This window comes from Loxodonta africana, chromosome 3 (assembly GCF_030014295.1).
Source record: "Loxodonta africana isolate mLoxAfr1 chromosome 3, mLoxAfr1.hap2, whole genome shotgun sequence".
NCBI lineage: Eukaryota > Metazoa > Chordata > Mammalia > Proboscidea > Elephantidae > Loxodonta > Loxodonta africana.
The window spans coordinates 168173761-168186911 of record NC_087344.1 but is presented as its reverse complement, the minus strand read 5'-3'; the positions used below and the strand labels follow the sequence as shown (position 1 = coordinate 168186911).

The 13151-nt window shown below is 42.3% G+C and overlaps 1 protein-coding gene across 8 annotated transcripts in view; it reads right to left on the bottom strand.

Moving 5' to 3' along the window:
* CLCC1 (chloride channel CLIC like 1) overlaps nt 1–12797 on the bottom strand; it is a 28283-nt gene extending 15486 nt beyond the window's left edge. For 6 of the 8 annotated variants that reach the window (XR_010321506.1, XR_010321507.1, XM_064282461.1 and 3 more), the window contains exons 1-4: nt 12666–12797; nt 1335–1477; nt 1179–1256; nt 672–773 (exon numbers count right to left, since the gene is read on the bottom strand). Coding sequence is in view for 6 of the 8 variants with exons in the window: in XM_064282461.1 (XP_064138531.1) it covers nt 672–773; nt 1179–1256; nt 1335–1466 (312 nt within the window). In the remaining 2 variants the exon portion in view is untranslated. The remainder of the gene's footprint in view (nt 1–671; nt 774–1178; nt 1257–1334; nt 1478–12665) is intronic. The other 2 variants (XM_064282458.1, XM_023547433.2) reach the window with 2 other exon arrangements.
* Between the last annotated feature and the right edge of the window lie 354 nt (nt 12798–13151).

Here is a 13151-nt window from a genome sequence, read left to right as displayed (position 1 = left end):
GTGCCCAGCTACCATTACTGAACATTCTCATCAAAGTTTCCATAGAAGAAACCTGATCAAAAGAGGAAAAAATACAGGACAGAGTTTCAAATTCTCATGGACTCTAGACTTTCTGGAGCTGTAGAGGGTGGACGAACCCCTGAAACTATTGCCCTGAGATAATCTTTGAACCCTGAACCGAAAATATCCCCTGAAATATTCTTCAAACTGAGCAGTCTCTTAGTTTAACTAGTAAAAAAGGTCTGCCTTGAGCATTATGCTCTTTCAAGAACTATCGATATCGGATCAAATTGACAACAGCAACTCCAAAGGCTGGATGGGAACCTCAGAGGCAGTGAGTTTATGTTAATGGAGGAGGAACAACTCAGAAAAGGTGGGTGAAAACGGTTGCACAACTCCAAGAATGTAACCGATGTCACTAAATGGTACATGTAGAAATTGCTGAATTGGTGTATGTTTTGGTGTGTATACTCTCAACAACAAAATAAATAAAATTTAAAGGAAAAAAACACTGCTAGAGTAAGTGAAGAAAAATTTAATGTATGTATATATAATTTTTTTAAATACATAATACACAGAAACACAAGTGTTTGCAAAGACAAGAAAATAGAGAATAATTTAACATAACACAAATGTTATGACATAAAACTTACAAATGGAAAAACTCTAACCTTATAAGTTAAAGATTCAAGCTTGCGGTAACATTCAGACGTTTCATCAGCATGTGACAAGTCAGGACTGACATCCTTTTTCTCTGCTATATCATAGTTCACCTGAAACAAAGTAGAGACGAGTTTATTTCCTTACAGCTCAGCTGTAAAAATAACTTTCACTTACTGAAGACTAAAACTTATGACTTTGCTTATTGTATTCTTCAGCTGCATTAAACCACCAAAAAAGTCTGAGATTTATATAGTAGCTAAGAACTAAAATGGTATTAGTTTGGTGGTTGGTGCATTTTATATCCAAATTTGAAACAGAAATAACCTAGTGGGTTTGAAATAATCTAGGATAATAGAGCTAGGAAGATATTGTTCACGACTGCTAATCGTTGATACATGACTCTCATAAAAACCCATTGCTGTCAAGTTGATTCCGACTCACAATGACCCCATAGGACAGAGTAAAACTGCCCCATAGGGTTTCCAAGGAGCGGCTGGTAGATTCAAACTGCTGACCTTTTGGTTAGCAGCCATGCTCTTAACCACTGTGCCACCAGGGCTCCATGACTTCATGACTCCATGACTCTCATAGTTCTGTGTAAAACAACAAGAAAAACTGACTACCTCCACCATAGAACTGATAAAGTCTTATACACACACTTTTTTTATTACCTGAGGAGATTTCCTCATCGTTCCTGAAGCAGCATCATAGTTAAGCATGTCTGTAGGGTCAATCCAGTCATCATCATGAGCATAGCCAGCTATCAGCAACAGACATTCACAAAGGAGCAAAGAACACAGCATCCTGTACAAGCCTGAAAAAAATTTTTTTAAATACAGATATACCCAATAACACCATATAATTATTTTTAAAAGGAACCATTTTATAATAAAAAAAAACTTTATCTACTTCTCTTCAGCATTAAGATAAGGCTTACCTTCCAAATAGTAATTAAGGAGAGTACATAAAATTAAAATATTCAGTAAAATGGTATTAACATATACGGACACACACATATTCTCATTGAGACAATAAGAAAATAGATTTTTTCCACATGGCCCAGTAATTCTACTCGTAGGTATATAGCCAAACACAAACACCTGCACATGTATGTCTAGTGCAGCATTATTCATAAAAACCAAAAGGTGGAAACAACTCAGCTGATGAACAGATAAACAAAATGTGATATATCCCTACAGTGGGATATTATTAAGCCACAAAAAGGAATGAAGTACTGACACATGCTACAACATGGATGAACCTTGAAAACACTATACTAAGTGAAAGAAGCCATTCACAAAAGACCACATATTATATGATACCATTTATATGAAATATCCAGAATATGCAAATCTAGAGATAGAAAGGAGACTGGCAGTTGTGTAGAGCTGAGAGGTGAAGCAAGGAATAAGGGAGAGGATAGCTAAAGAGACAGGCTCTGATGACAGTGCCAGAGTAAGGCTTATGCCTAAATTCATCAGCTCACTCTAGCTTTCAAGAGTGATGGGAGCTCAGAAGAAAGGCCTGGAGATATATTTCCAAAATCAGCCACTAAAAACGCTATGGATCACAATCGTCCACGTTCCGTTGTGCATGGTGTCGCCAAGAGTTTGGAGCTGACTTTACAGCAGCTAACAGCAGCAACAAGTAATGAAACCCCAATAAACACTCTGGATGCTGAAGCGCATAAGAGCTTCCTTGTTGGTGACAGACACTGACTCACCAGAGGGTAACGCATCCCCTGGAATCAGGAATCTCCTCATCGGAGACCCTCCCAGACCTCACCCTGCACAGCTCTTATTTATATCCTGGTCCTGGTTTGTACCCTTTATAATAAAACTGTAATTTTAAGTGTAAAAAAAAAAAAAGTGACAGGAGCTTCATTTCAGAAAGATCAAACCGTATCAAGTGTACAGAATGCATATGACAGGAAAAATCTGAATACAGACAGTCCAACAAGGAGGCTGAAGTAGAAAAAGGATGTGGTAGTTGGTCTGAAAAGGTGTGCAGTGAGAACAAAAAGACCACCACATGACACATTTTGAAGATTAATTCCACAGACCTAAGTGACTACACAAGAAGGAAGGGAAAAGGAAGGTGGTAAACATGACTCCAAGCTTTCAAGTCCTACTGACAGTGAAGATGATGATATCACTAACTTAAAAGGGAAATTCAGAAAGAGAATATGGTTTGGAGGAAAAGTTCAACATTCACTTAGTCAACATTTACTAAATAACTACTGTAGACCAGGCACTGTCTTAAGTGACAGGGATAACAGGAAACTAGCCAGGCCAGGTCTTCTTCAAGAGACTTGTATTCTAGAAGGAATAAGTTGGCAAATAATATAATTCCAGATAGTGATAAGTCCTATAAAGAAAATAAAGCAGGACAACGAGGCAGACAGATTAGGTGGTGTTGGGTATTTTAGGGAAGGCCTCTTAGATTAACGGTGGTCACAAATTCTTTGTCACTCTCCGCACTGAGAGATGGAGTTGATTTCCCCTCCTCCTGAATCCCGGCTGCCTGTGTGACTACTCAGTCAAAATAACATGGTGGAAGTGATGCTGTGCCGGTTCAGAGCCTAGCCTATGAGAGGATTGGTGGCTTTTACCTAATCCTTTTGGAATGCTTGCTCTTGGGACGTCCCCTCTTGGAATCCAACTGCCACACTGTGAGATGGCTAAGCCACATGAAAAGGCCATATATAGGTGCTCCACCACATTCCCAGCTGGCAGCCAGCATCAATTCCCAGCCATGTGGGTGAGCCATCTCCGTGGTTCTTGCAAACCCGGTCAACATCACATAGAATAGAAATGCCACCCAGCCGAGCCCAGCCAAGCGCTGTAAACCCCCCAGAGTCATGAGAGATAATAAAATGGTTGTTTGAGGCCACTAACTTTTAGGGTGGTTTGTCACATAGCAGTAGATAACCAAAACAACATTTAAGCAGAAAAATGGTAAGATGCTAACCACATTGAGATTTAGGAGAATATCCACACAGAGGACACAGCAAATATAAAGGCCCTGAGTGGGGAGTAAGGTTGAAGCATTCGAAGGACATCAAGGAGGGCTGGGGTCTTGTGAATGAGCTGGCGATGTGGTAGGCCACAATAAGGTAAGGAGTATGGTTTTTAATCTAAGTGTAACAGGAAGCTACTAGAGGTTATTAAGTAAGGCAGTAAAGAATCTGATTCACATTCTAAAAGAAATTACTCTGGCTGCTATGTGGAGATTGGAATGTAAGAACAAAAGCAAGAGACTAGCAGAGAGGATATGCAGCAGTACAGTTGGACATGAAGCAGCATGAACTAAGGTAACAGCAAAGGTGTTGAGAAACGGTCAGATTCAGAAAATCTGTAGTTTATAGGTAGACCTTACTACATGTGGCAAAGACCAGCTAATGGGTCACCAAGCACATTTCTTCTTATTTCTGGATGCATGCCAACTATGCATGCCAGCCTCTCTCCCAGGTAAGTATGGCCACGTGTCAATTAAGTTCTGGCCAAGGCAACAGGAGTCGAAGGAAAATGCATGACACCCAGGTCTGGCCCTAAAAGCCTCCCACATGTGATCCTCTGCCGGCTTTCTCCACCCACCAGGGAATGCAGAGGACACTGGGCCTAGAAGAGGGCAGAGGCAAACTAAATGGGTCCCTAAATTACCACATGGAAGACTGCCCACTACTTGGGAACACACCTTTTGACTTTCACATGAGCAAAAATAAATTTTTTACGATTAAGTCACTGAGATTTGGGGGCTTCTTTACAGCACCTTGGCTACCCTAATACAGAAATATGCTGCAGAAATTGCTGATAAATTGGATGTAAGAAGAATAAGAGAAGATAAAGGATGACTTCTAGGTTTGTGACCTGAGCAACTGGGAGAATGAGAAAGATTGCAAGAGATTTAGGGGAAGATGCTGAGTTCTGAAAGATCAAGAGTCTATTTTGGACATAGTAAATCTAGGGTGTCTACTGGATGTCCAAGCAGAAGTGTCGAGCAGGCAGAGTAGAACTGAGAGAAGTGGGCTACGGAAACACGTGTGAGTCACTGGATGTAGATGGAGTTTAAAGGCATGGGGTTTAACAACACCTAAACAGACCTAGTATGAGGACAAAAGACCAAGGCCTGGGGCACGCCACCCTTCAGAGGTCAGAAAGAGGGAGAGCTGGCAAGAAATATTGCCAAAAAGCAGCCAGTGAGGCAGGGAGAAAACCAGGAGAGGGAGTATTCCCAAAGGCAAGCGAAGAAAGGAGAGAACAGACAATAGTGTCCAATGCTGCTGAAAGGTCAGGTAATCAGAGGGCAACAGACTGATTTGGTACAGCAAGTTTAACGGGGTGGCGGAGACAAAAGCCTGACAGGGACAGTTAAAAGGGAAGAATTCAGGTAGAGTTGACACGGGGGTAAACAAACTGAGTAGAGGCTCAACAAGATGGGACAGTATGAAATCAAGGCTACGGGAAAGGCTTTTCATAGGCAACACAGTTATATACTATATATAGAAACATATATATATATTTTATACATACATACATATATATATATAAATGAATGGGGAGGAATGAAGGTAAAGAGTTTCTAAAGTAAAAAGAAAAACTGACCAAGTTCACATGGTATGCTATCAAGCAGACAGTGAAGTACCCAGCTAGAAAGACAGGGTGTCACTGTGTGTAGGGAAGTGAGGCTGAGAGAACAGAGATCTGCACTTCAGTTGGAACACACTAACCCCCTGGTACCCTGGCCAGAGTGCTCAGGTCTCACTTAGATGGTTCTGCCCCAGGGAAGCCTTTCCTGAGAGTCCCAGATGAGCCTGAGATCTCATGGTCTCCCTTACCTCCTGACTGTTCATTCAGCAAGTGTTTGTAAACCTGTTTGGTGCCAGGCCCTGGTCACAGAACTGACTAGTGGATTATAATTGCCTCTTGTCCTAGTTATACCTTACTCGATTATACCTGACTACCCTGCCTGACTATAAACTCTTTCAGGGCAAGGACCTTTTCCTCTTGGCTCATGGATGTAAATCCTGTGTCCAGCCCATAGCACAAAGTGGGATGAATAAAAAGCCTGTCAAGCAGCTGAGTTTAGGCTAAGGCCCCAAAAACCATGTTACTGACAATTATGCTACTTTCTCTAATAATGATCGGCATATCCAGTGCAAAATAGTAGACTAGGCATTGTCCAAAGCTGTTAGTTGTTAGGTGTCATGGAGTTGATTCCAACTCCTATCGACCCTACATACAACAGAATGAAACACTGCCCAGTCCTGTGCCATCCTCACAATCACTGGTATGCTTGAGCCCATCGTTGCAGCCACTGTGTCAATGCATCCTGTTAAGGGTCTTCCTCTTTTTCACTGACTCTTCACTTTACCAAGCATGATGTCCTTCTCCAGGGACTGGTCCCTCCTGATAACATGTCCAAGGTATGTAAGATGAAGTCTCGCCATCCTTGCTTCCAAGGAGCATTCCAGCTGTATTTCTTCTAAGACAGATTCGTTCATTTTTTTGGCAGTCCACCGTATATTCAATATTCTTCACCGACATCATAACTCAAAGGGGTCAATTCTTCTTTGGTCTTCCTTATTCACTGTCCAGCTTTCGCATGTATATGAGGTGACTGAAAATATAGCTTGGGTCAGGCGCACCTTAGTCCTCAAATTGACACCTTTGCTTTTTAACACTTTAAAGAGGTCTTTTGCAGCAAATCTGCCCCATATAATACATTGTTTGATTTCCTGACTGCTGCTTCCAAGGGTGTTGATCGTGGATCCAGGTAAAACGAAATCCTCAATAACTTCAATATCTTCTCCAGTTATCGTGATGTTATTTACTGGTCCAGTTGTGAGGATTTTTTTTTTTTTTATATTGAGGTGCAATCCATACGAAGGCTATGGTCTTTGACCTTTGTCAGTAAGTGCTTTGAGCCCTCTTTACTTTCAGTAAGCAAGGTTGTGTCATCTGCATATAACAAGTTGTTGATGAGTGTTCCTTCAATCCTGATGTCCCGTCATTCTTCTTTAGTCCAGATTCTCAGATTATTTGCTCAGCATACGAAGTATGATGAAAGGATACAACCCTGACACACACTTTCCTGGCTTTAAACCACGCAGTATCTCCTTGTTCTGTTCAAGTGAGTGCCTCCTGGTCTATGTACAGGTTTCACATGAGCACAAATTAAGTGTTCTGGAACTCCCATTCTTCAGAATGTTACCCATAATTTGTTATGATCTTTACATAGTCAATAAAACACAGGTAAACATCTTTCTGGTATTCTCTGCTTTCAAGTAGGATCCATCTGATATCAGCAATGATAATCCTCATTCCATGTCCTCTTCTGAATCTGGCTTGAATTTCTGGCAATTCCCTGTCGATATACTGCTGCAATTGCTTTTGAATGATTTTCAGCATAATTTTTTTACTTGTATGTAATACTAATGATATAATTTCCGCATTCTGTCGAATCACCTTTCCTTGGAATGGGCACAAATATGGATCTTTTCCAGTCAGCTGGCCAGGCACCTGTTCTCCAAATTTCTTGGCACGGACAAGTGAGCACCTCCAGCGCAGCATCCATTTGTTGAAACATCTCAACTGGTATCCTGTCAATCCCTGGAGCCTTGTTTTTCACCAGTGCTGTTCAGGGCTACAGATTAGCAAAGGAGCCCTGCTAGCACAATGGGTAAAGTGTTCAGCTGCTAACCAAAAGGTTAGTGGTTGCAACCCACCAGCTGCTCTGCAGGAGAAAAGACCTGATGATCTCCTCCGATAAAGACTATGGTCTAGGAAACCCTATAAAACAATTCTACTCTGCCCTATAGACTCGCTACAGTCAGAACTGACTCCAGAGCAAATAACAGAGATTGACAATGCAGAAATGATGAAAGAATGGGAACAAGATAAGGATGCCCACTGTCACCACTCTTATTCAATACTGTACTAGATGTTCTATCCAGAGCAATAACTCAAGAAAAAGAAAGAGTATATGCGAATTGGTAAGCAAAAAGTAAAACTATCCCTATTCATAGACGGCATGATCCTATACACAGAAAATCCCAGAGATTCCACAAGAAAGGTACTAGATAGAGCTAGTAGAAGAGTTCAGTAAAGTGGCAGGATACAAGGTTAACACACGAAAATCAGTTGGGTTCCTCTACACTAACAAGGAGAACTCCGAAAAGGGAATCAAGAAAACAATACCATTTACAATAGCCCCCAAAAGGATAAAATACCTAGGAATAAATCTAACCAGGGATGTAAAAGACTTATACAAGGAAAACTACAAAACACTACTGCAAGAAACAAAAAGAGAGCTACGTAAATGGAAAAACATCCCCTGCTCATGGATTGGAAGGCTTAACATTATGAAAATGTCAATGCTACCCAGAGGGATCTATAGATATAATGCAATCCCAATCCAGATCCCAACATTTTTTAAGGAAATGGAAAAACTAATCTCTAAATTTATATGGAAAGGAAAGAGGCCCCATATAGCTAAAGCAGTATTGAAGAACAAAAATAAAGTAGGATGCCTCACATTTCCCAATCTCAGAACTTGCTATACAGCCACAGCATTAAAACAGCCTGGTACTGGTACAACGACAGACACATAGACCAATGGAACAGAACTAGAACCCAGAAGTAAATCTATCCATCTACGGACAGCTCATCTTAGACAAAGGGTTAAGGTCCATTCAATGGGGCAGAGATAGTCTCTTTAACAAACGGTGCTGCCAAAACTGGATATTAATTTGCAGAAAAATAAAACAGGATCCATACCTCACACAGAAACTAACTCAAAATGGATCAAAGACCTAAATGTTAAAGCTAAGACTACAAAGTTCCTGGAATATAACGTAGGGACAAAGCTAGGGGTCCTAATTTTTGACATAAATATACTATCAAACACAATCAAAAATGCACAAACAGAAGATAAACTAGATAACTGGGTCCTCCTAAAAATTAAATATTTATGCTCATCAAAAGACTAGCAAAAGAATAAACAGAGAACCTACAGATTGGGAAAAAATTTTTGGTAACAGCATGTCTGACAAGGGTCTAACGTCTAAAATATATAGAAAACTTTAACAACAAAAAGACAAACAATCCAGCCAAAAAATGGGCAAAGAACATGAACAAACACTTCACCAAACAAGACAGTCAGGCAGCTAACAAACACATGAAGAGATGCTCAAGATCACTAGCCATTAGAGATGCAAATCAAAACTACAATGAGATACCATCTCACTCCTGCAAAAATGTCACTGGTCAAAAAAACAGAGAACTACAAATGCTGGTGAGACTATGAGGAGACTGGAACTCTCTTATACACTGCTGCTGGGATTGTATAATAGTACAACCACTATGGAAAATGTTGTGGCACTTCCTCGAAAAGCCAGAAATAGAAATACCTTAAGATCCAGCAATCTTACTTCTACATATATATCCTAGAGATATAAAAGCAGTGATACAAATAGGCATATGCACACCCATGTTCACTACAGCATTATTCACAACAGCAAAAAGGTGGAAACAACCTAAGTGCCCATCAACAGATGAATGCATAAACAAACTGTGGTACATACATACAATGGAATACTACACAACAGAGAACAATGATGAGTCCGCAAAACATCTAACGACATGGATGAATCTGGAGGACATTATGCTGAGCGAAATACGGCAAACACACCCGTACTCGTTGCCATCAAGCTGATTCCAACTCATAGCAACCCTAACACAAAAGGTAAAATATTGTATGCTACCACTTTTATAAAAAGTCAAGAATCGGTGTACACACAGAGAGCAACGTTCTTTGATGGCTACCAGAGATAGGAGAGGGAGGGGGAGAATCACTTGCTAAATAGTTGTTGTTAGGTGTCGCTTCTGACTCAGCAACCCTATGTACAACAGAATAAACACTGTCTGGTCCTGCTCCATCCTCACAATAGTAGACACGTGTTACTTCTGGTGAGGGAAAGGCAATACATAGTATGGGGGAAGTCAGCACAATGTGACCAAGGAAAATCAAGACACTGCGAGGCCCGCGAGAATAAAGGGCAACTATAGTAAATGCTACAATATATACAATTTTGCAACAATAGTAATAACAAGCAAAAAATATGTGAGTAGTTATATATGTAGGTATGTATGCTACATAGGTATGGGAGTACATGCACATACATGTACAGTTATATTTGTGTGCATATGTATTTACATATTTGTATGTGCTGTATATTCATATACATGATAAAGTAATAGGGGGCACAGTTACGGATATTTCCTAAACACCTTTTGGGACAGATTTAGTGGGTTTGAAGGCTCAGGGCCATAGGGTCATGGGACAACTACATCAATTGTCATAACTTAGTTCATAAAGATAATGTTCTATATCCTAGTTTGGTGAGTAGCATCTGGGGTCTTAAAGCTTGCAAGTGGCCATCTAAGATACCACTATTGCTCCCTTCCCATCTGGAACAAAGGAAAGTGAAGGAAACCAAAGACTCAAGAAATTACTCCGTAAGACTAATGGCCCAAGCTAACCACAGCCTCTTCTGACCTAAGACCAGAAGAACTAGATGGTGCTTGGCTACCACTACTGATGTTCTGACCAGGGACACAAAATAAGGTCCCAGAAAGAATGGGAGAAAAATGTAAAACAAAACTCAAATTCACAAAAAAAGACCAGACTTACTGGACTGACAGACACTAGAGGAACCTCCAAGACTATTGCCCTAAGATACCCCTTTAAACTGGAAATGAAACCACTCCCAGAAATGACCTTTCAGGCAAATGATACATTGGCCTATAAAATAAACAACACTGGTGAGGAATGTGCTCCTTTAAACAATCAACTATACAAGACCAAATGGTCATTATTTACCCAAAAGCAATGATGAGAAAGCAAGAAGGGGCAGGGAAACTGGGCAGGTGGAACAGAAATGGTTTGAGAGTGCTGACACACTGAAGGGACTGTAACAACTTGTGTATGAATTGTTCAGTGGGAAACTAATTTGCTGTGTAAACCTTCACCTAAAACATAATAAAATATTTTTTAAAAAAGATCCTTAGGGAGAGGGAGGTTAGAAATTTTGGAAGAGCAGGGCGGGGGGGGGGGGCGGGGGGGGGTGAGGCAGAATAGTAGAATCAGGTGAAAATACAAGCTCTCCTACCAGATCCCTACGGTCACTGATTTGAGGCTGGAGCTCCTTGAAAAATCTTTCAACCAATCTCACACTCCCTCCAAATAAAGCTGCATCCCCAAACCTGCTGGGGATCGTGCTGAAAAACAAGATTGAGTAAGTCTATCTCTAACGCGCTCCTGGTGATGCTGGAGATGTTGGTCCACAAGCCACACCTGAGTAGCAAAGTCTTAAGGATAAGTAACCATCTTATGATGATTTAGTGTAACAGTGGCACCTGTTATTCTACTACTTGTTAACACATACTAGTCTCTTCCCAATTTCTAGTATTCTTGTCATTTTTCTCACCTGTGTCAGGCTTTGATATGAGCAACAGTAGCTAAAAATTGAGTACCTACTTTGTGACAAGCAGTTACATGCATTAATAAATTAACCTTCACAAAAACTCTAGGAAGTAGTACTCTTATATTTTCATTTTATTTATTAGGAAAACAAGTAACTTGCCTGAGGTCACCCAGCTAGTTAGTGGTAGCACCTAAGCTGGCTCTAGAGCTATGCTCTTATCCCTTACCTAAGCTATTTCTCCATGGCAAGGTACTAGTAGCATTGAGGCGCTACTCAGAGATGATGGGGTCTCAGAGAGGGTGGAGAAGAACCGCTAGACCCACATCTCAACACAGAGTGGGTGGTAACATGAGTTACTAGACTGGAGAGCTACCAGGGGAAGACTGAGATCTCCATGTAGACTGCCTTCCGCTGAGCAGAAAATGGCAGAGTAGAAAAATCTGATTTCAACTAATTTACACATCTAGCGGGGAAGGCAAAACTAACTTGTATAATACAAATTTTGTACTAACCTATACGTACGGTGGGGTCCCTGGGTGTTGCAAACAGTTAACACACTCAGCTGCTAACAGAAAGGCTGGAGGTTTGAGTCCATACTGGGTAACCATGAGTCGGAATGGACTGGAAGGCAAGGGGTTTAATACAGGTAGAGGCACCTTGGAAGAAAGACCTGGCAATGTACTTCTGAAAAATCAGCCACTGACAACGGTACGGAGCCCAGTTCTAGTCTCACAAACTTGGTGTCGCCATGAGCCAGAGTCCCTGCAAGGGCAAGTGGTTTTGGAATATGTTACCATGGCATAAAAGTCAGGGGTTGGCAATTTAGTTCGCTTCAGCGCATATGTGAATCATCTGGACGGCTCGTTAGAGTGCTGGGCCCCAGGCCCCGGAGCTGTAGAACGTGCATTTCTAAGAAGTTCTCTGACGATAACGATGCTAGTCTGTGGACCACACTTCAAGAAACAGTCACTGAGAACACCTGAACTGCTCTTCACCACTCAGTCATTAATGCAAAGGCTTAACGCTATTTTTTTTACCCTGTTTAACACTCTTAATTTTTTACATTCAAACTGGATGTGGGGTTTTGAAAATTACAAGTATTTTGCTGACTGAACTATTTGCTCAAATTAAGCTTAAAGTTTTCACAGATAACCTAAGCCAACAAAATGCAACGTTCGCTCGGGTCTTGCTTTGCACTAGCTTGTCCCTTTCCCCAGGCCGCTCTCCGACCCACGTAACCCAACAGCATCCGTGTGGCAACCAGAGGTAAGGCAGCCAGCTGGGCCGGGAGGTAGGGAAGGAGGTCTCGCCCGCCCCCCCTAGTCAATGACGAAAGCCCAAGTCGCCCCACAGGTCCGAGTCGCCCAGCGCAGCGCGCCCGTGGCCCTCGCCCCGTCAGTGCCCGCAGCCTCCCTTGGCGCCCCGACCGTCCGCGAGTGGGACCCGCCGGATCCGAACCCGCAGCCCCAGCCGCCCCGCCGCCCGCCGCCCGCCCCCCGCGGCGGGGCAAACTCACCCACCACGTAGATGCACGCCTCGAGTCGCCCGCCGGCCTCTCCCGGAAGACACCTGCCCGGGCAGGCCGCAGAAGATGGCGAGCCGCCCCCGGAAGCCGCCGAGCGGTTCGGAGCGCGCCGGCCTCTGGCGTCTCCTCATCGACTCGCTCGGCCCGCGGCTGTGCGTCCCTCTCGGGCCCGCGGCTGATTGGCCGGCCAGGAGGCGGGGCCGGCCGCGGCTCGCTTGGTTACGGCAGGGGACCTCCCTCTTCAGATGCAGTCTTTACGTGGATCCCGAGTACGGAAAACGGATTCAAAGCTATTTTTAGTATCGATTTATTTTATAAATCCAGGTGTGTAACATTTGCAGTGGAAACCGGAAATCTGTTTTGAGACTTTTTATTTTTTTTAAAGAAAGGTAATGGTGATGATGACGATAGTTCCATATTTGGGGTCGGGGAGGGGTGCGGATTGCACAGTATGGAGTAGTTGCACATTTTGTCTTT